Source organism: Melopsittacus undulatus, chromosome 2, assembly GCF_012275295.1.
Source record: "Melopsittacus undulatus isolate bMelUnd1 chromosome 2, bMelUnd1.mat.Z, whole genome shotgun sequence".
In the NCBI taxonomy this organism is placed as follows: domain Eukaryota; kingdom Metazoa; phylum Chordata; class Aves; order Psittaciformes; family Psittaculidae; genus Melopsittacus; species Melopsittacus undulatus.
The window spans coordinates 14,786,618-14,809,062 of NC_047528.1; the positions used below are offsets into that span (position 1 = coordinate 14,786,618).

At 40.0% G+C, this 22,445-nt stretch overlaps 1 protein-coding gene across 3 annotated transcripts in view; it reads left to right on the plus strand.

Moving 5' to 3' along the window:
• The window catches only part of GRIA4 (glutamate ionotropic receptor AMPA type subunit 4), a 222,676-nt gene that overhangs the window by 108,596 nt on the left and 91,635 nt on the right, over window positions 1-22,445 (plus strand). For all 3 annotated transcript variants that reach the window (XM_005149727.3, XM_005149726.3, XM_005149728.3), the window contains exon 4: window positions 19,721-19,905. In XM_005149727.3, the coding sequence (XP_005149784.1) occupies window positions 19,721-19,905 (185 nt within the window). The remainder of the gene's footprint in view (window positions 1-19,720; window positions 19,906-22,445) is intronic.

Below are 22,445 nucleotides of genomic sequence, written 5' to 3' on the forward strand. Positions count from 1 at the left end.
CATTTGGACATGTCTGCTATTATTAGGGCTGCTGTACAAAAGCAGATTCTTAGGATCCTTTTCAGGATGTAGGTGGAAGTTCCCAAGGATGATGTAGGCACTGGCACAGGCCTACTTAACATTAGGAACACATTTTAATTATGCATCTTAAACGCATCAGGGTAGGATATCTGTAGGTGACTTTGTAAAACTTTAACTGTAATAAAGCTGCAGGACAGAAAACCCTTGGAGTGCAAAGGCAGTGTAATGGAGAAGTGTGATTTCTGTGTAAGAATGTGCAATAAGATATGAAGAGTTTTTTTAAAAGAGTGTCACTTTCAGATTTGAGTCTTACTGTCTTGCAGCATAAAGACCTTTTCTGGTACCAGGTTTTAGTGGCATGAGACCACAAGTTCAGTTTCTTGTGAGTTTCAGTAGACATGCAAGCTGGGAGCATGCCTGGCGCAGGTTACAGTACCAATGAAGAAAGCTGCTATTCAAACTGAATGTCAAAATGCCATTTTGCTGCAGCTTATCCTTAATAAATTCTAATAAATTTTAATCTGTTTCCCTAGTAAATATTTTGTAGTATTTGTCAGTATGGTAGGGTTGGGGTTTTTTTCAAATTTCTTACACAGATACTGACTATCTTGGATGACTGTGATCATTCCAGGGTGGAACAGGGAATTTACTCTTTCAGTCCATTGAATATGTCATACACTTCACCCAGATAGTTCTCTTCTGCCAGAAAGTAACTAATATTGACATACTGGCATCCTGATAATGAACTGTCAAAAATGTCATGAATTCTAAAGGGAAAAACCTATGCTTAATCTATGGTAAGCATGTTTGATCATGTTTTACACGTTCAGTTGGCAAATAAAGCATGGCATTTGAAAATCAAAATCTGTCACTTCATATCATTTGGAACTGATCATAAAACATATGCAGTCGCTTTTTAAGCCATACTTTTGATGTGCCAACACCGTGCATACGTGTTGTGACCATTCTGCAGTTGCGAAATGAATGTATATGAAAGATATACAAGAGAAAGTTGCACAGTTGAACATTCAGCCTGAATGTTCAGCCTTTACTGTAACTTCTTTTTGGAAATTACTTTTTCATTTGGTACAGAATTAGTTGTTGTACACTTACAGCCCAGTGAATGCATTAAATAGTTTTTGGAATTAAATGCTCTCAAATTTTATTTACATCAGATTTCAAATTTTGGACCAATTTCCAGAAATAAAATTTAAAATATTTACATATTTAAATATATGTCTAAGTTCATTTGTATTGTATATTTTTGGCCATTGTATTTTAAAATTAATTACAGGATACCCATCTGAAAGCAAGCTGACTTATTTTCAGACTGATATTTTAAAATGTCTTGTTGACCAAATTAAAAATAAAAGTAGGAATAAACAACTCTTCCTACCTCCTTTTTGGTTTCCAAAGATATATTTTTGGAAACTTTTTCTGCATTCATACTTTGTACTGTACCTGGGACAATGAGGCCTTTGAGCCCAACATTATTTCTTTAAATAGAAACAAATATTCCTAGTAGGGGGCCTAAAATTTTATCCACATTCTCTAACATAAGATGTATTGTACAAGCCTATCTCGTATTTCATGATATTTGTGTCAGTATCAGAATAAACTTTTTAATCATGAAAATGAATTAACACCAGATTCTTCCTGGAAAAGGGCTTGTTCATTTAAACTACCATGCAGATGAAAGCTAAGTAGTGAATATTAACATTTTCTGACAGAAATAAAACCTTAAAGAAATATCTGTCACGTAATTACAACTCTCTTTCTTGGACAAATACATTCCTAAATTAAGCCATTAAGGTTTTTTTAAGTGTTCATTCAGTGATACACAAGTCAAGATGACATTATCAATAGAATGCTAAATGTAAGTAAAACTGGTATCTTGTATTCTTCCATTAATAGATGTTTTATGTCTGCTTTGTTATATTAAGAAAAAAATCTCTTTGTGTCTGTCATGAACAACCTCGTTAGACACTTACAGCTTGGTGCTTCAGAGTAGTTCCAGCCCACAGAAGCAGCCAGGCACAGGGACGGAGGTCTCTGTGGAGAAAAAAACACGCGTGAGCGCTTTGCATATTCACACCCTCCTTCCAACCGCAGCGAAGTCTACATACAACTTCTCACAAGGTTGTTTGGTGCAAAGGTCCTGCGGTGTGTAAATATTGAGGTTTTTGTCCTTGTATCATCTCCAGTGTTAACAGCTCAGCAGGGAAACTCCCACTGCTTATAGCTGTGCAAATTGTCTCTCATGAACCATCTCATAACAGACACAGGCAAATGTCCAGTTTCTGTACTAGTGATGTTTGTTTGTCATTAATTAGCCTGAGATCTGACTCAGTGATTTGGAACTTGGTTTAGCAGGTAAATTTAGCAAGAGAAATGAGGTCACCCTGTCTTTCATACCTTGGGACATCATACCATGTACATCCCAACCTGGAGTCACAGCCCAAACTTGCTGTGTGAGTGTCCCTTCAGGGTGTCAGTACCTGTAACTTCTGTAACACAGGAAAAACTCAATATGCTTATGGAATTTTATGCAATTTTACAGCTGTAGCCTGGTCTCCTGGAGACACTTAAGGGTCCCTAGCAGAGGAGCTGGGTGTGCTGTCTGCTCCCTTCCACTCCGCTTCCAGAGAAAATGTCCTCAAGTATTAATTGTAACCCACTGACCTTTTTTGGAATAATGTTTCGGCCTTGGTTTGAAAAGGCTGGACATCAGTGCATGAAGCAGACTGGAAAATCCAAATCTACATTGTATGTCTTTAGGAAACTAAGACAGTTGAGGTAATTTACAGTGTTCAGGATGCTCTGTTATGAAATAATACCTCGTTGGTCACATTGAAAAGGACAGTGGAAGCAGAAAACAAAACATACAAAAAAGCATTAGTGGGCAGCAGCTTTTTCAAAGTAGTTTTTGAGCAGTGAGCATTGGCAGAGCTGTTCCAGACATCAGTTTGTAAGAAAATTCAAGATAAATCGAATACTATATACTTAGATGGATTATCACCTCCTGTGGCTTTTTCAGAAATAGATTTTAATTTTCAAGTACAGCAGTGGGAACTTCAAAAATTTGGTGAAAGTGGGATTTTTCTATTTTTACACCAGTACAAGTGAAATTATGCCCTATTTACAATTTTATTTTTCAATTAGGTTACGGTTTCAAATGAAAAAAAAATATTCTAGGACTTATAAATTATTTTATATCTGTTGAGCAGTTACTGGGTTTTCACTTCTCATTCCTCTGATATGGGAAGTCGCTCTGTTGTATTTTGATTTTTCTTCTTAAGTTTTGGCAGCTAATTCCCTCATCCTCTGCAGCTTCTTTGGATATTCTTTTATAAACTACTTAGCCACTGAAGCAAAGATTACAATAAAAGTTTCCCACCTCTTGATAAATATTCTTTTTACCATGCTACAGAGTCAAATTCTCTGTCTTTTTCTGCCTCTGAGATTATTTTAGCATTGTTTTTATGCTGTGGAGCTGCTCCAGATGGAGAGATGAGGACTAAACCACCCAGGGCACTCTCAGTCCTAATGATCATGACACAGTGGACTCAGGGGCATCTAGTGACATATGCAGAGTCACGTGCTTTCTTAGGGGGGTGGAGGGTGTCTTGCTGCCACTGCTCTCCTGGGTAACAGGCAAATACCAGATCATGCCTTTTGTTTATATTCATGGAGATGCACTAAACAGAAATACTTAACAAATGTCCATTTTTATTAGATGCTGCTTCTGCTTTTTTGAAATCTCTGTCATTTTTTCTTCTGGCAAGTCCTATGCAGAAAAACTCATTCATGTTCATTAAGACTTGGGATGTCACCAGAGTGCACTTTTCTGGGAATAAACAGCTGTTCAGGGAAAGGAAAATACCCAGCTCTAAAATGAACAAAGTTCTTAAGACCATTTGCTTTCAAAATGGTCAACGCCAGTGTCATTGTATAATGAAATGTCACAGGCACTTAACTTTTATGGAGCAGTTATTGACTGGTCACTGTGTTCATTTTCAGACATTAATGACAAGGTCAGTTAAAACTAACCAAAGTCCAGGTCAACATATATTGAATGCAAAAAATCTTGCCAGGATTTTATCACTATTTTCTATCCTGGCCTTCTTTCAGACAGGCCATCCACAGCTTTTAATGTCTGTATTATTTTACCTGTTATCTTTTCATTATAACCTTGCCTATTTCCATGTTTCCAGCTAAATGGCAGTTCCTACAGCTGAGATTTAATTTGAATTGTTAAATATATTCATTCTACCAGAGCTTTGAACAGGAGTTTATGATTACTTCTTGGAATATAGCTTGCCTCAGTGGGATGTAATAAATTAGTCTAATCATATGGTGAGTACTTACTTCATCCTGTGTTTGTTCCTGCTAGGAACTGAAATTGTCTCTGTAATTGTATGCAAATCCCTTCACCAGAATAATCAAAGGAAACCTATGTGTAGCTGCCTATCCTCCACAAGAGAGGCATAAAAGTAACCTAACTTTTAATTCTACTTAAATGAAAAGTTGTATCTTCACATGTAAAATGTAGATACAGAACAGAAATCTCAAATTAAAAGGCATGTGAGTAGCAGATACTTTGCTAATACTGCAAGCTGTTTTTTTAGATATGTACATATATATATAATATTCATACGTATATGTGTTAATAATGTTCATGGCAGCATGGTTTAATCCTAAAACCAGAACACACAGCACTGAAGCTGAGAAATAATGTTGTGATTTTTCATTTTAAACAAGGGGCAATTTCTTCTCCCCTGAAAATACATGAGGCAGATGATAAGAGGTTTTATGAATAGCCTTCAGAATGTGCCTGTTTCCCTCTACTGCCTGCAGAAGGGTACTGGAGTAACTAGCTCAGATTTAGTCATCAAAATTTCAGTTGAGATAAATACTTCTCCAAGTATCTTACTTCAAGGCATGTTTTATATATTGGCCTCAAATCATTCTGATTTGCTTCTTTGAATTCTGTCAAATATTTTAGCATTAATTTTTTAAATGTGGACACCAAGAAGAGATTCAGTCATGTAGCAGTAGTCTCGTGTCATAGAATGATAGAATCATAGAATAGTTAGGGTTGGAAAGGACCTTAAGATCATCTATTTCCAACCACCCTGACATGGGCAGGGACACCCCACACTAAACCATGTCACCCAAGGCTTCATCCAACCTGGTCTTGAACACTGCCAGGGATGGAGCATTCACTACCTCCCTGGGCAACCCATTCCAGTACGTCACCACCCTACCAGTAAAGAATTTCTTCCTTAGATCCAGTCTAAACCCCTGCTGTTTAAGCTACAACCCGTTACCCCTTGTCCTATCACTACAGTCCCTAATGAGTAGTCCCTCCCCAGCATCCCTGTAGGCCCCCTTCAGATACTGGAAGGCTGCTATGAGGTTTTCATGCAGCCTTCTCTTCTCCAGGCTGAACAGCCCCAACTTTCTCAGCCTGTCTTCATCTGGGAGGTGCTCCAGTCCCCTGATCATCATCATGGCCCTCCTCTGGACTTGTTCTAACAGTTCCATGTCCTTTTTATGTTGAGGACACCAGAACTGCACACAATACTCCAAGTGAGGTCTGACGAGAGCAGAGTAGAGGGGCAGGATCACCTCCTTCGACCTGCTGGTCATGCTCCTTTTGATGCAGCCCAGGATACAGTTGGCTTTCTGGGCTGTGAGTGCACACTGCTGGCTCTTGTTCATTTTCTCATTGACTAACACCCCCAAGTCCTTCTCCGCAGGACTACCATGAATTTCCTTTATGCCCAACCTGTAGCTGTGCCTGGGATTGCTCCGACTCAGGTGTAGGACCTTGCACTTGGCATGGTCAAAATTCATGAGGCTGTCATCAGCCCACCTCACAAGCGTGTCAAGGTCCCTCTGGATGGCATTCCTTCCCTCTAGCGTATCAACCGAACCACACAGCTTGGTGTCATCGGCAAACTTGCTGAGGGCACACTCAATTCCATTGTCCATGTCACTGACAAAGATGTTAAACAAGACCGGTCCCAACACCGATCCCTGAGGGACACCACTCGTTGCTGGTCTCCAGCCGGACATTGAACCGTTGACCACAACTCTTTGAGTGCGACCATCCAGCCAGTTCTTTATCCACCGAGTGGTCCACCTATCAAATTGATGACACTCCAATTTAGAGACAAGGGTGTCATGTGGGACAGTGTCAAATGCTTTGAACAAGTCCAGGTAGATGACGTCAACTGCTCCACCCCTGTCCATCACTTTTATAGCCCCGTCATAGAAGGCCACCAAATTGGTCAGGCAGGATTTCCCCCTAGTGAAGCCATTCTGGCTGTCACCAAGCACCTTGTTGTTTTTCATGTGCCTTAGCATGCCTTCCAGGAGAATCTGCTCCCAGATTTTGCCAGGCACAGAGGTGACTGGTCTGTAATTCCCCGGGTCATCCATTTTCCCCTTCTTGAAAATGGGGATTATATTTCCCTTTTTCCAGTCATCAGGAACTTCACCTGACTGCCATGATATTTCAGATATGATGGCCAGTGGCTTTGCAAGTTCATTCGCCAGCTCATTCAGGACCCGTGGATGGATTTCATCAGGTCACATGGACTTGTGTACATTCAGGTTCTTAAGATGGTCTCGAACCAGATCCTCTCATACAGTGGGCCCAAGGTTTAGGTTTTCACAGTCCCTGCATCCGCCTTCCAGGACTTGGGTGGTGCGGTCAGAGCCTTTGCCAGTGAAGACCGAGGCAAAGAAGCCATTCAGAACATCAGCCTTCTCCAAGTCCTGTGTAGCCAGTTCTCCCGAAAGCTTCTGGAGGGGGCCTACATTGTCCTTAGTCTGTTTTTTATCTGCTACATACCTATAAAATCCCTTCCTATTATCTTTAAAATCCCTTGCCAAGTTTAGTTCCTATTGGGCCTTAGCTTTCCTAACTTGGTCCCTTACTACCTGGACAACATCCCTGTATTCATCCCAGGCCACCTGTCCTTGCTTCCACCTTTTATAAGCCTCTTTTCTCCTGTGAATTTTTCTCAGCAGCTCCTTATCCATCCAAGGAAGTCTCCTGGCCCTCCTGCTGCACTTCCTTTTGGTCGGGATGCAACACTCCTGAGCTTGTAGCAGGTGATCCTTGAATGTTAACCAAGAGTCTTGGGCACCCCTGCCCTCTAGGGCTATATCCCATGGAACCTTGCTAAGCAGGTTCCTGAAGAGGCCAAAGTCTGCTCTCTTGAAGTCCAGGGCAGTGAGCCTACTGCACGCTCTTCTCACTGTCTTGAGGACCTCGAATTTGACCATCTCGTGATCACTGCATCCAAGACTTCCCTGGAGAGTCACATTTCCAATGAGCCCTTCCCTGTTGGTGAGCACGAGGTCAAGCAGGGCACCTCTCTTCGTCGGCTCCTTTATTGCTTGCAGAAGGAAGATATCTTCCACATAATCGAGAAACCTCCTGGATTGCTTGTGCCGGGCTGTACCGTCCCTCCAACAGATATCAGGATGGCTGAAGTCCCCCATGAGGATAAGGGCCTGCAAGTGTGAGGCTTTTCCTATTTGTCTGTAGAGCTCTTCATCCACAGGTTCTTCTTGATCAGGCAGTCTGTAACATATCCCCACAGTAATGTGTCCCATCACTGATTTACATAGCATTCTTCTAGCCTTTGTCTTCCATGTTTCTCTATTCAAGATGTTCTGTTAGCTGTCTTACCCATAGCATCACTGGAAAAGATGAGTTCTGTGTATCTATGACCATCATAGGAATGTCTGTGAAGGCACTCAACTGAGACGAGGTTATTAAGTGCCTTTTATTTCATCAGTTCTTTTCAGAGAAGGGGTGAGAAGTGGAGCAGGGGGAAGAACAAGCTCAAACAATCTCTGTTTGTTCATTTGCCTGCTTTAAAATGTCTGACACTTCTTTGCATGTTGTTGTGCACAGATTAATATAAAGTATTTACATATATATATATACGTGTTTATTTGTATGTCCATATATATGCATGCTTGTGACATCTTAGAGCATTTAGAAGAACTTACTAAAATGTTTTCTCAATTTATTTTGTTTTTTTTCTTGTAGGATTCTGTTCTTTTAAAGAAACTCTGATTCTATGCCATTTTCACGATTTATCTCAGACACTTGCAGTCCCTCAGATAAAGTGCCGGGAAGGTGCAGGATTATCCTGTGTCATAGGATCTTAGAATCATTTAGGTCAGAAAAGATCCTTAAGATCATCCAGCTACAAACCCAACACTACTAAATCCACCACTAAACCATTTCCCTAAGTGCCACATCTACACATCATTTAAATACCTCCAGGGATAATGACTCAACCATTTCCCTGGGCAGCCTATTCCAGTGCTTGACAACCCTTTCAGGGAAGAAATTTTTCCCAATGGCCAATCTAAACCTCCCCTGGTGCAACTTGAGCATGTTTTCTCTTGTCCTATTGCTTTACATTTGGGGGAAGAGACTGACACCCACTCCACTACAAGCCCAGGTAGCTTTAGAGAGCAATAAGCCTCTTCTTGTCCAGACTAAACAACCCCGGTTCCCTCAGCTGCTCTTCATCAGACTTGTGCTTCAGACCCTTCACCAGCTTTGTTGCCCTTCTGTGAAAATGCTCCAGCACTTCAATGTCTTACTTGTCATGAGGGGCCCGAAACCGAGCATACCATCTAAGGTTCAAACTAACGGGTGATGAGTGCTTTAGTCTTAATACCCTCTGATGTGGTTCTTTTGGATGTTATTTACACAAATGTATACATACAATTGTATACCGTCACAGGGCAAATAAAATCCTATTAAATTGAGAGTAGAGAGGTAATCTGTTGGGAAGAGAGCAATTTATAGAAATAGCTTTGTGTCAATTAAGGTATTGTGTAAGAATGATAATTTATTAGCATCAAAATTACACACTGTAGGTTTTGTTGAAATGAATTTTGGCTTCAAGGCATTGCACTAGAGAAGTTTAAGCTACCTGTGCAAAAGCAACAAATATTTACAACTAAGTTAGATATTTGTGAAATAAATAGAAGAAGAGAAAGAGAAAAAAAGAGTAGTAACTTAAACATTTGAACATACTGTATTTTCTTCTAAATTTAGTTCACTTTTTCCTGTTTTCTCTCATTTTTTAAATAATACTGATACACATTAACCCTGATGATAGGCCCAAGATGACAGATATGTGGTTATTCAGAAAAACTATGTAGCCTCTATAGTTCCTTTAAAATGCTGGTCTGACAGAGAGCAAGCCTAACACCTGATTCCCTTCCTTATCCCCCCCGCCTTACCACCCCCCCCTCCCCTGAAACCTTCTTTTCCATTCAGTGGTTTAATTGTTGTTTTTTTAAGGTAATAGGTTCTGATATCACTGTAATTAGATACCATTTATGATTTAGCATTGAATGTTCTGTAGGAAAAATTTGCTAAGAGTGTGGCTTCCTTGCTTGTAAACTTCAGAGGAGCCAAAGACTTCACACCTGAGTCAATTCCAGCTGAGCCCTTTGGCAGAGCTAAATAATAGACAAATAAAAGCAAAGAAATATAGAAAGTTTACAACAGACTGTAGGTTTGGACCATAGGTACCTATAGGTCTATAGGTACCTATAGACAATAGGTATGTGTAAATATCATGGCTTGACTTCACGAATGAAGATTTGGGAAGGGTTTTACCCATGCGCGCTGATGACTAAAAAGGCCAATGTGGGATAGGCAAATCCAGTTGCAAAAAGCACAATGAAAGGTCTCCTTGGGTGGTATAGGTGGGGCGCAATTCTTTTTACGTTGCCTATAGGTATGTGTAAATACACATTTGGCATATACATATATATTGTACATGTGCTTGGTTGTATACATCTCTATGCATGCATGTCGTAAGAAGGCTTACTGGACTTTGATGTTAGTTTCAACACATTTAGTGAAGAAGGAGGGGTATTGGTATGTGACAACTGAAAGTACAAGCAAAACTATCAGACTGCCTTCAAAACTAGTGGTTTTCTTCAGTCCCTCTCAAGTTTACACTTTATAACATAGTATTTTGGTGAGACACCTTTACAGCTTATTTCCTATGAAGGTTTCAGACTCTAAAATGCAAAGGGGAAAAATATTGCTGCAGAGTGAGTGTATCATAAATGGATCTGACATATCCTGAATATTTGATAATGAATTCCCATTGTAGAGTAAGCCAAACCTCTTCCCATATGCTCACTGAAAGCATGTAACTTACATGGTATTAAGACTTTAAAAAAAAAATATATATTAAAAAAAAAGGTAATGATTGAAATATATTGACAGCTTTTTGCTCCTAGAAAAACAGGGTTATTAAATACTGCAGATGAAGTTGCACAGGTACCAGCCGCTGCAGGATTAAGGGAGAGAAGGACAGAAAGTCTTACCATAAACCTTGTTTTGGAACTCCCGCAGCACTGTGAAAATATTCAAGGTCATAGATTTCAGGGAGGTGAGAAACATGAATTCAGATCATAAAGGTAATTTCCTTTATCATCAAATACTCAGAAAACTTTGGAGTAAAATAGTGATAGAGGAAATGGTCAATTGCATCCATTTTTCCCACAGTTTTGTTTCAGAACCATCTGTAACAAAATTATCCTCATAATTGATAGTATAGGTGACAATTCACCACCTACATCATAATAGATGTATTTGAAAGTACATAGAATTTGGAAAGCTAACTAAAATGAACCATGGATTTTTTTTTTCAGTAAAAATTATGTGAGATAAAGCAAATTTCCTTCTGTTAAAAGTAACAAGTTTTGTAGACATTGGGAAAAAAAATAGGTACTTCATTCTAATAAGATTTTTACACAACTTGCATGAAATTTTTCTAAATTAGTGTATTAGGTTTGCATGGCAAGCTTTGGTAGCAAGGGGCTACAAGGGTGGCTTCTGTAAGAAGGTGCTAGAAGCTTCCCTCATATCCAATAGAGCCAGTGCCAGCTGGCTCCAAGATGGACCCACCACTGGCCAAAGCTGAGCTCATCACGGGTGGATAACATAATTAAGAATGGGGAAAGGAGCAATTGTAGCTAGGAAGAGAAGTGAGAATGTGTGAGACATTGCAGACACAACTACAGACACCACTACAGACACCACTACAAACACCAAGGTCAGTGCAGAAGGAGGCAGGAGGTGCTCCAGGCACTGGAGCAGAGATTCCTCTGCAGCCTGTGCTGCAGACCACGGTAGGACAGGCTGTGCCTCTGCAGCACATGGAAGTCCATGGTAGAGCAGATCTCCACCTTCAGCCCATGGAGGACCCCATGCCAGAGCAGGGGGATGCTCCTGTCCTAATGCCAGCACTGGAGCAGGTTTGCTGCAGGACTTGTGACCCCATAGGGGACCCACACTGGAGCAGTCTGTTCCTGAAGGACTGCATCCCATGAAAGGACCTACTTTGGAGTAGTTCATGAAGATCTGCAGCCTGTGGGAAGGACTCGTGTTGGAGAAGTTTGTGGAGGGACCCCAGGCTGGAGCAGGGGAAGAATGTGAGGAGTCCTCCTCTGTGAGGAAGGAATGGCAGAAATAACGTGATGAACTGATGGCAACCTCAATTTCCCCATCCCCCTGGGCTGCTGTGAGGGAGGAGGTAGAGAAATCAAGGGTAAAGTTAAGCCCAGGAAGAAAGGAGGCATGGGGCAAAGGTGTCTGTCCTGGTTTGAGCAGTAGCAGTAATTTTTCTCCTTCTTGGTAGCTGATGCAGTGCTGTGTTTTGACTTTCAGGCTGGGAACGGTTGCTGATAGCAAGCATGTTTTGAATTACTGCTCAAATGTTTGGTTTTTCCAAGGCCTTTTTCTGAGCTCATGCTCTGCCAGGGAGGAGGGGAGGCTGGGAGGAAGGAGAGACAGGACACCTGGCCCAGGCTAGCCAAAGAGGTATTCCATACCATAGCACGTCATACCCAAGATGTAACTGGGAGAGACCTGGAAGGGCTGGGGCTCTGGGGGGGAAAGGAGGAGGTATCGGTCGGTGCTCAGTCGGGCAGGGTGGAGTGAGTTATGGGTTGGTGGCTGGTGAGGTGTTGTATTCTCTTCACTTGTTGTTTGCTTTATCATTATTATTTGTAGTAGTAGTAGCAGTAGTGATTTGTGTTATACCTTAGCAATTAAACCGTTCTTATCTCAATCCGTGGGGGCCACATTCTTTGGATTCTCCTTCCTAACTCTGCGGGAGTTGGGGGAGCAAGGGAGGGAGTGAGTGAGCGAACTGTGAGGATTTGGTTTAAACCACGACAGTGTCTTAAGACTTAATTTTTATTTCTTATTATGCTACTCTGATTTTGTTAGTAATAAATAAAACTAATTTCCCCAAGTCAAGTGTTTTGCCCATGATGGTTAAGTGCAAAGTGATCTCTCCCTGTCCTTATCTCAGCCCACGAACCTTTTGTCATATTTTTCTACACACAAACACCACCCAGTTAAGGATTGAAGTGATAAGGAGGCTTGATACGCACAAGTGAACCCATCACAATGAGCTAAAGAAATTTTGTCTTGATGAAATTTCTGGATTTATAAAACGTTGGTCATGAACTTGAACTGAGAGAAATATATGAGGTGCACTGTCAAATGAGGAGGTACCAAGTAGTGATCCAGTCTGGCTGAAGTTTTTCCCAGCATCTCTTTTGATGACTTGGATGAAGAAATACAGAATACATTTGTTACACTTGCAGATGATTACAAAAACTGGAAGGATTGTGTGTACTTTGGAATACTTTTAAAAAATATGTAACACTTTCACCAATTCTCTTCAATAAGGACTTAGATCAGTTGCAACATATCCAGAGAAAACCAAGGAAAATTGTTGGAATCTAGACTAAAACATTTTCCACAAGGAAAACCTGAAAGAATCGTGTTTCAGCAAGAGAAGAGCAGACAGAAAGGAAATTAAACAGCAGCCTTCAGTTATGTAAAGGGACGTTTTAAAGAAGAACGGAACAAACTGTTCTCCAGGTCTGTTAGAGATAGGACAAGAATGAGTGGCTTTAAATTGTGCCACTGGAGATTTAGGCTTGACTTTAGGAAACAACTCCTAATAATAATTAAGCAATGAATATATTACGTAGGAAGTTACAGAATCCTCTTTAGAGATTTTTAAGGACAAAGAAAGATATCTGTGCAGAACTATTTAAATAAAATTTATCTGTCTTGGGGGATGGAGGGATAGAGGGGAATAGATGGGATTATTTCTTGAGCTCCCTGTTTTATTTCCCAATCTATGTGTCATTTCTGTGAATTAGACTCAAGCAGGTCTCAGAACACAGCTATAGTTCTAGCTTCCATTCTGTTGTCTAAATTGACCTGTTTGTATGTACTTTTTGTTGAATATTCTGGGTCCATCTCCAAATGCAGGGAAAATTGGGCATGCGAATGAGTTATCATATGTCAAAGGTTATGCGATGGAGCTTATATATCCTACTGGTTGTGTTTGAATTCTTGAAGCTCTTCAAACCAAAAATTTGAAGCAAAAGCAGATATTAATTAAAATGTATTAATCATGAGGAAAGGTAAAATATGCTTGTGTTTCAGTGGTTTTAGCTATTGACTGAAGGCAAAATCATGCATCACTCATACTATAACTTTCTTGTGTGTTTATGATCACTGTAGTGTCTGGATTTATCTTCCCAAGATTTGGCTAGATAAATAGTAGTTATTTTTACTAAGCCTCATGTTTAGACTCTTTCAGTATTCATTGGAGAAAGAGAAAAGCACCTCTGAGATAGATATCTAAGACAAAAATATGCCTTTTTATGGGATGTATGTCTCTCCTTTTAAAGTCTGGATGATTAACTTAGACAACTATTTTACAGACAGAGTTAAGTGACATTAATCCATTGCTGAATGTCAAATTTATCCATACCAAATTATTTGACTTTTTATTCTTCACTTCTGCTGTGTTTTGGATTTACAATGAATTTATTTCAAGTACTGATCCCAGTATAAATTCCAATAGATGGAAGTAGATTGAAGAAAATAGCTCCATCTTTTCAGTGTCTGTGACTGTTGAGATCATAGCTATTCTTGGGAATGGGATCTATTCCTATTTGAAGGTTAATTGGGCCATAAGAGAAGAGAAATAATTTGCATTTCAGTAAAATACAGTTGCATCCTTTTCATCATAGAAAATGAATAATAAGTTACTTCCTGCACAATAGTTCCAAACCAGGAATTACTACTGGGAGTGCTGTTGTTTGGAGCAAGCAGTCACTTTGCTATCTGTCTCCTAGCAAGAATGTCAGGAATGATTGCTTGTGCTTAGAGGAGTGAGGAAAATGGTTTTCCAGAGTGAAAAGACTGCTGGAAGATGAAAGTAACTGATATTTAATTACAAGGCTGTAATTGATCACTTTAATATTTCCAGTGATAGCAAGCAAGCAAGCAAGCAAGAGCCAAAAGTAAAAATAAAAGGAAAGAAAACAAGCCAACCATGTGTATTCCAGCTGAAAAATAAGTCAAGAAAATGCTCCTCTATCTCTTTAGTTTATTCTGAACACACTGAAGAGATTTGGATATCAGATTTTAGTTTTCATTTAAATGGAAATAAATGAAATTAAGTCATTGAGTGGTGAAACAAAATTGGATAGGGGAAGCCTGGCTGGTATAGCAGAGGACAAATAAAAAAAACCTGAAGGGCCACTGAACTTTTAAATTCAGAACAATTCCTCATTATTTCAGTTACTTGGGTGAGGGATGATTGTATAAAGGGTCCAATTACAGCAATGTTGCAGTGACTAGGAGGAATCCTAGGCTCCCAAATGCCTGCACTTACAACGTGTTCTTAAATACCAAAATTGCTCAAGTGATTTACAATCTTTAGCTTCCAGAAGATACCTAAGTCTCTCTGAAGAGGTACTAATATCTCTCTAAATGGATTTAAGACCAGGTGCACATCTGGCATTGTTTTTCAGTGGCTGATGCATTTTGCAATGGAAAAATGCCTATGGAGTGTGGAATGAGGGAAAGAAGGTTAAAAAAGATCTGAGATGTTATTTGTAATGCATTTAGGTGTAGTATCAACCCAAATATGTAGACTTTCTGCAGTACACATCTCTAGCTCTCATTTTACAGGAGAAAAATAAAGTTTTCATTTTTCTATTCAAGTTTTGGGTTTTGTTTTGATTTTCTAATATGATGACTGTGTGGTATCTTTTGGGGAAAAAAAATACCAAAAATTAAAAAAAAAAATAAAAAAGAACAGTGTTAGATCATCACAAGTCCACATGACCAGAGAACAGAAAAGCAAGAAGAGAAGGTGAACCCAGGGAAGTGTAAAGAAAAAATCTTTTCAGATTTTGCCTGTCTCTGCTTTGGTTCCAGCATATTGAAGTGGAATTTGTACTACTGGTCCTGAAGCAGTCATCAATAGTATCAATATTTGAGCTATTGTAGTCCCATAAAGAGGAAAAAGAAGCTATTCTTGCATATATTCTTGCATATAGCATCCTTCAGGGACTTAATCCCTGTTTGCAGGCAGTCATATTGGTGTTTTATCTTGCTTACAGATTTGCTAACAAAAAACCTGAAAACACAACCCAAAATCACAGCTAATTAAACAAACAAACAAACGACAAAACACACTCCAGGAAGGACCAGGAGCATGTTAATACAAACTTCCAGGCTTCAATTTGTTATGCTTGAGCATGATAATTTGTATTTCCTGAATTTTCTGATGAGTGAATTATCTGCATTTTAAGTTTGAATTTGTTGGTGAAGAAGGGTGAGAACTTACCTTACTCTTTTTTTTATTGGCTGAGTCCTGATTATTGATTTTATATCTCAGTTGATACGAGTTAGCCTGGGGTGTCTTGGTTTTTTTAGTTTGCTTTTATGTAACAAATAGTATTCCAACATACATGGGATGGAATGTATTCCAGAAAATTAATCACTCATCTGTCCGTAGCACAATTGAGGATAAATAATAGATAACCAGAAAACAAATAACTTTTAGACAACAGCTGTAAGATTCATATCTGCTGTCTTGGGCAAACATCTTCCTGAAGTGTAAGAATTTTTGTCTAAATAGACATCCTACACTCAGTTTCTGAGAATTACCCTAGGTTAGTTTCAGGAATTTTGCCTTATTAAATGTTTGCTGCACTACATACAACTAATGTTTTTTCCCTGTCAGCTGTAGCCAATTATTTCGAGCAGATAAACATTCTTCTCAGTATGTCTTAAGTTTTATGCCAACTGAGCCTATGAATGCCTTTATTAATTCTGTGTAAACTCCACCCTTATCAGTGTATCAAAAATTTTCTTGCACACTGAATAGATGACTGTTGCACCGATGGCTTGCACAGAGATTCTGAACTCTTCTGAAGGAGATGTTGCACCATATCCAGTTAATACCATTTAGCTGTATTATGCTAGATGCAAAAGACATGCTAACGTGAAAATCCACATCCAAGTGCCAGCTACTGACAAGATGTTACAGAAGCTTCAAATGCCTAAACGAAGGCAGTTGCTAATGAAATGTGGCAAGTCAAACCTTTATCCAAGGTAGAAGAAAAGCTTTTCTATTTAGTTGTCTGATACTTGTCATGCTTTATGCTGGGATAAATTCCCAGTTTGATCAAAACACATCTTAGTAAGGTTGTCCAAGCAAAATGAGAAAGGAATGAAGGGATGTCAATTGTGGTTCCAAACACCATTCATTCTGAATCAAAGAAAATGTTAATTTATGTCAGGAAGCTGAATTAAGTAAATGTTGACTGCCTTTGTAGCAAAGATCAAGTTAAAGTTGCAGTGTAAATGAAGCAGGAACCCCTGTAACACTGGAGTAGTTTTAATGTATATCTATATATGGAAATGAATAGGAAATGAAGCAAGAAATACGGTGTTTGGGAAAGAATCTTGTCATGATTTGCAGGGATAATTACAGTCAAAAAGGAGATTGAATATAGCAACAGGAAAAGCAGAATAATTATGCAGCAATTAACAGGAAATCTGTATGGTTCTTTGAAAAAAATAACAGTCATTGGGTTAAAAATATATGCTGAGTACAGAAATGTTTTAATACTCAATACATCAAGTATTTTAATTCATTTCCTAAGATAAACTACTGTTACATAAAATAAATGTCTCATTTATAAGATAAAATATGTTATGCATTTTACATATTCCCTATAAATGTTTTTATTTTTATCTTAAATCTGTCATCTGAATTGAAGAAAAAATAATAGATGTTCATTTTGGAGTGTGGGTGCATCATATCATAATGATAAGGAGATACAGATTTTAAGTTAATTTTTCAGGGACTGCAAATGCCACAGGAGTCAGCAGAAAAATAGCTACTCCTAGATTTCCAAGAGAATGGTTCTCATGTGTCCTAAAATCTTCAGATTCTGATAAAGCTATTGTCTACTTTTATTTCACTGGAGGCAAAATGGGGTTTTGTAGGTCTTCTGATAATTAGTTAGTTGGCAACAGCACACATCTGAAATGTAATTTAGAAAGATTCCTCTTTCAGTCTCTGGGAGTGCCTGATAGTGCTTTTTACAGGGAATCTGTCACACAGTGGTATCTTCAGGTGTATTAAAATGACAGCTGGAGGTCACTGCACTCAGGCATGGGACCCTCGTGTTGAAGTTATATGTAGTCTCATAACTAAGGATAGTTTTCAAGAGGTGGAATTTTTCATCTAAAGCTACTGGGGAAAGTCATCCAGATAACAAGTAAAAAGCCACAGTATTTTGTGTTGTGACTCTACATAGGGGGACCTTGTCTGAATTGTATCATTTGCATAAAGTCTATAAGAAAGTCAAGAAGGACTATAAGAAAGGCAAGAAGGTCTATAAGAAAGGCAAGAAGGAGGACCCGGGTAATTATAGACCGGTCAGCCTTATCTCCGTCCCTGGAAAGGTGATGGAACAACTTATTCTTGACTCCATCTCTAGGCATATCAAGGATGAGGGGTTTATTAAGAACAGCCAACATGGCTTTATGAAGGGGAAGTCATGTTTGACCAACCTTATAGCCTTTTATGAGGAAGTAACTAGGTGGAGGGATGATGGTAGAGCGGTAGATGTGGTTTTTCTTGATTTCAGTAAGGCATTTGATACTGTCTCCCACAGCATTCTCATAGATAAGCTATGGAAGTGTGGGCTTGATGATCAGGTAGTGAGGTGGATCAAGAACTGGTTAAAAGGAAGAAGACAGAGAGCTGTGGTCAATGGCACAGAATCTAGCTGGAGGTCTGTGACTAGTGGAGTCCCTCAGGGGTCGCTGCTGGGACCAGTGCTGTTTAATATTTTCATCAATGACCTGGATGAGGGAACCGAGTGTACCCTCAGCAAGTTCGATGATGACACTAAACTGGGAGGAGTGGCTGACACACCAGAAGGTTGTGTTGCCATTCAGCGAGACCTGGACAGGCTGGAGAGTTGGGTGGGGAGAAGCTTGATGAAATTCAACAGGGGCAAGTGTAGAGTCTTGCATCTGGGGAAGAACAAGCCCATGTACCAGTACAGGTTGGGGGTTGACCTGCTGGAAAGGAGTGAAGGGGAAAGGGACCTGGGGGTCCTGGTGGATAGGAGGATGACCATGAGCCAGCAATGAGCCCTTGTGGCCAAGAAGGCAAATGGCATCCTAGGATGCATTAGAAAGGCTGTGGTTAGTAGGGCAAGAGAGGTTCTCTTCCCCCTCTACTCTGCCTTGGTGAGGCCGCATCTGGAATATTGCATCCAGTTCTTTGCCCCTCAGTTCAAGAAGGACAGGGAATTGCTTGAAAGAGTCCAGCGCAGAGCCACAAAGATGATGAAGGGAGTGGAACACCTCCCTTATGAGGAGAGGCTGAGGGAGCTGGGTCTCTTTAGCTTGGAGAAGAGGAGACTGAGGGGTGACCTCATCAGTGTTTACAAATATGTAAAGGGTGGGTGTCAGGATGATGGAGCTAGGCTTTTTTCAGTGATATCCAGTGATAGGACAAGGGGCAATGGGTGTAAACTGGAGCATAGGAGGTTCCACGTTAACATCAGGAAGCACTTCTTTACTGTAAGAGTAACAGAGCACTGGACAGGTTGCCCAGGGGGGTTGTGGAGTCTCCTACATTGGAGATATTCAAGGCCTGCCTGGACAAGTTCCTGTGTGATGTACTCTAGGTTACCCTGCTCTTGCAGGGGGGTTGGACTAGATGATCTTTTGAGGTCCCTTCCAACCCTTGAGATTCTGTGATTCTGTGAAATAAATGAAAAATGAATTCTTTTTAAGAAGCATTGAAAACTCCTTGGATTAAAAGTTGTTAAAAAAAATAAACAAAAAACAAATCACTAAACAAGGCAAAGCATTTGAATATCCAACATGATGCTTTTTTAGTATGCAAATAGTTATGATGAATGAGTAGGCTCATAGTTTTTCTTTGCTGTGTTGAACTGCCCAGATACAGAAACCTGTACAAAACCAGTCTGAGAAGCTGAATGCTTGACTGGAAGAATTTGTGTTTGTAAGTCATATGAAGATTATCCATAATGCTGAGAATCATTCCAAGCAATCTGATCACAGGAATGGTAATTGTTGTTAATTGCATACTGTGTACTGATTATGGCTAGCAGCATAGGTAGGGATACAGGCAGTCTCTCATTCCCTCCCCTGCAGGAACAATAATAAGAGACATAATATCGACTAAGGACAGTTCCTATTCAAAAGAATGCATTGATTGTGTTACTAGTATATTGTTTCCTTTTCTTTTAGGTTATTCAATACTTCAAGCTATTATGGAAAAAGCGGGACAAAATAGCTGGCAAGTCAGTGCCATCTGTGTGGAGAACTTTAATGATGCCAGCTACAGGAGGCTTTTAGAAGATCTGGACCGAAGGCAAGAAAAGAAATTTGTAATAGACTGTGAAATAGAGAGGCTTCAGAATCTCTTAGAACAGGTAATACCTGCTTTTAATGTCACTGTAAGCACATTACTGAAACTCCACGAGATACCATTGTGCATTTAGTTTTGTTTATTTTCACAATGGAAATGAGATTGCTTGCTCTTTCTTTTTGTTTTTCTTCAAGGGCCTATATTTGTACATCCACTTGTGTGCTCTGTTTTCCTATATAATTTTTAATAGCTAGCGCATCACTACAGTGAACTCCCCTCCCTTTCAGACTCATCAGGCCTGCAGGTGAAGGGTGGCAGCAGTCAGGGCAGCTGCATGTTTAGCCCCACATTGCAGCACTTACACACCTGATACAGGCTGCATCAGGGTCTCAGGGCTGGCAGAGAAACATGATCTTGCTGAACTGGCAAGATGCACTCAGTCCATACCTTCATGGGGTAAAGTTTTGTTTGATGGAAAAAAGCATCCAGTTTTTTTTTGTGAATAGAGAGTAATACTGAATCCAGTATTACTTTCTATTCACCAAATAGAACATATGGTGAACCGCTTAACATCTTTGTCAGCAACAAGGACAGTGCGCTGTGTGGGCACCCTCAGCAAGTCTGCCAATGATACCAAGCTGTGTGATGCAGTTGACACACTGTTGGGAAGGGATGCCATCCAGGGGGACTTTGACATGCTAGAGAGGTGGGCCAGTGTGAAACTCATGAAGTTCAACAAGGCCAAGCGCAAGGTCCTGTATCTGGGTTGAGGCAATCCTAAGCATGAATACAGGCTGGGTGGAGAATGGATTGAGAGCAGGCCTGATGGGAAAGCTGAGGGGTTATTGATTGACAAGAAGCTCAGCATGAGGCCACAGTGTGTAATTGTAGCCCAGAGACACAACTGTATGATGGGCTGCATCAAAGGAGTGTGACCAGCAGGTCAAGGGAGGTGATTCTCCCCTTCTGCTCCAGTCCTGTGAGACCCAACCTAGCTCTGGGTGCAACAGCATAATAAGAAGGATGTGGACCTGTTTGAGAGAGTCCAAAGGAGGCCACAGTGATGATCAGAGGGCTTGAGCACCTCTCCTGTGAAGACAGGCTGAGAAAGTTGAGCCTGCTCAGCCTAGAGCAGGCTGAAGGTATTGGAAGGAGACCTACAAGAAATCTAGAGGAGGACTTCTTAGAAGGGTATGTAGAGATAGAAGAAGGGGAAATGGCTTTAAACCGCAAGAAGGTAGATTTAGATGAGATATTAAGATTTTTTTTTACTGTGAGGGTGGTGAACAAGTTTTCCAGAGAAGCTGTGGCTGCCCCATCCCTGGAAGTGTAAAAAGCCAAGTCATATGGGGCTTTGAGTAACCTGGTCTAATGGAAGTTGTCCCTGCCCATTGCAGGGGGAAGGAAATAGATGAGGTCCCCAAGCCACTCTGATTATGTGAAATAGCATAGACCGTATATTTCTAGTCATAAAATGCTTTAAAATTATTACTGCACGTATTTAAACTGATAGTTTTATTACCTTAGCAGACTATTTACGAACATGAAGAACAGTAGAATAAAGGTGCTATTGAACTGGGAAGAAAGGTCACGTCCTTCCATCAGTTATTTATGGAAAGCTGCTATTAGATAACAAAAATACTGGGCCAGACAGACTGGCTTGTGCTGGGTAGTACCTACATGAGTATATAAAGTGAATGTAAAATCCTGCTGCTGTGATGTGGCAAATCTATATAGTGCTTATGTACAAGCTCTTTCTTAAATGATGGAAAAACAGTACAGTAGTGCTTTGAAAGGAGTATTTTGTCAAATGACAGGAAAATAACCTGGGGTTAACTAGCTGTTTCCTGCCTGTTTCCACATCCTATGCTGTTGTGCTGGTGCAAGTTCAGTACCTGCTGCTGCTGCTGCTGCAGGAATTGCAGGGAATGAATGCCATCTGCTGGTGATCCATTCTCCACCGTCACTCTGCTTTGCTAATGCGTTAATTTTGAGGATTTTTTGCAAAAACGGTCATGAGGCATCTGCTACCAAAGTCACGGAAATACGAAATGTCTTTTGTGGTACAGAAATGCAAAAATAATATTTATAGAAATATATTTGTCAGTTTTGCTTTCACTGGCAGAAGATAAAGAGGGAAACTGAGAATTCATAGCATGGCTGATTTAACAAGGACTTTTTCTATGACTGCTGCCAAGAGAAGAATAAATGACACCATATTGCTTTAGATATTCTTTTGTTCATTTTTTTATTCTGAATGCCATTATGTTTTAGCACATGCTCTCTACAGCTTATAATGAGATCCTCCCCCAGTTCAGCCTATATGGTAGTAAAACGGAACACCCATTTGAAGGCCTTTTAAAATACATTGAGAAAAATAATTTCTTTCTCAGGTCTCTGTGTGTGCCCATGTGTATGTACCTGATTTCTTTTACATGGCATACAAATGCGGCTTAGATAAAGTATGCTATATTACCATAACTCTTGAGATGCACCTACCATCCTGCACAGGTGTAGCTACTGAGAGTCCACTCAAAGTTTCAAAGCAAAATGAAGCCATACAATACACATTTTACCTTTCTATGATCTCAGCTATACGTTTGA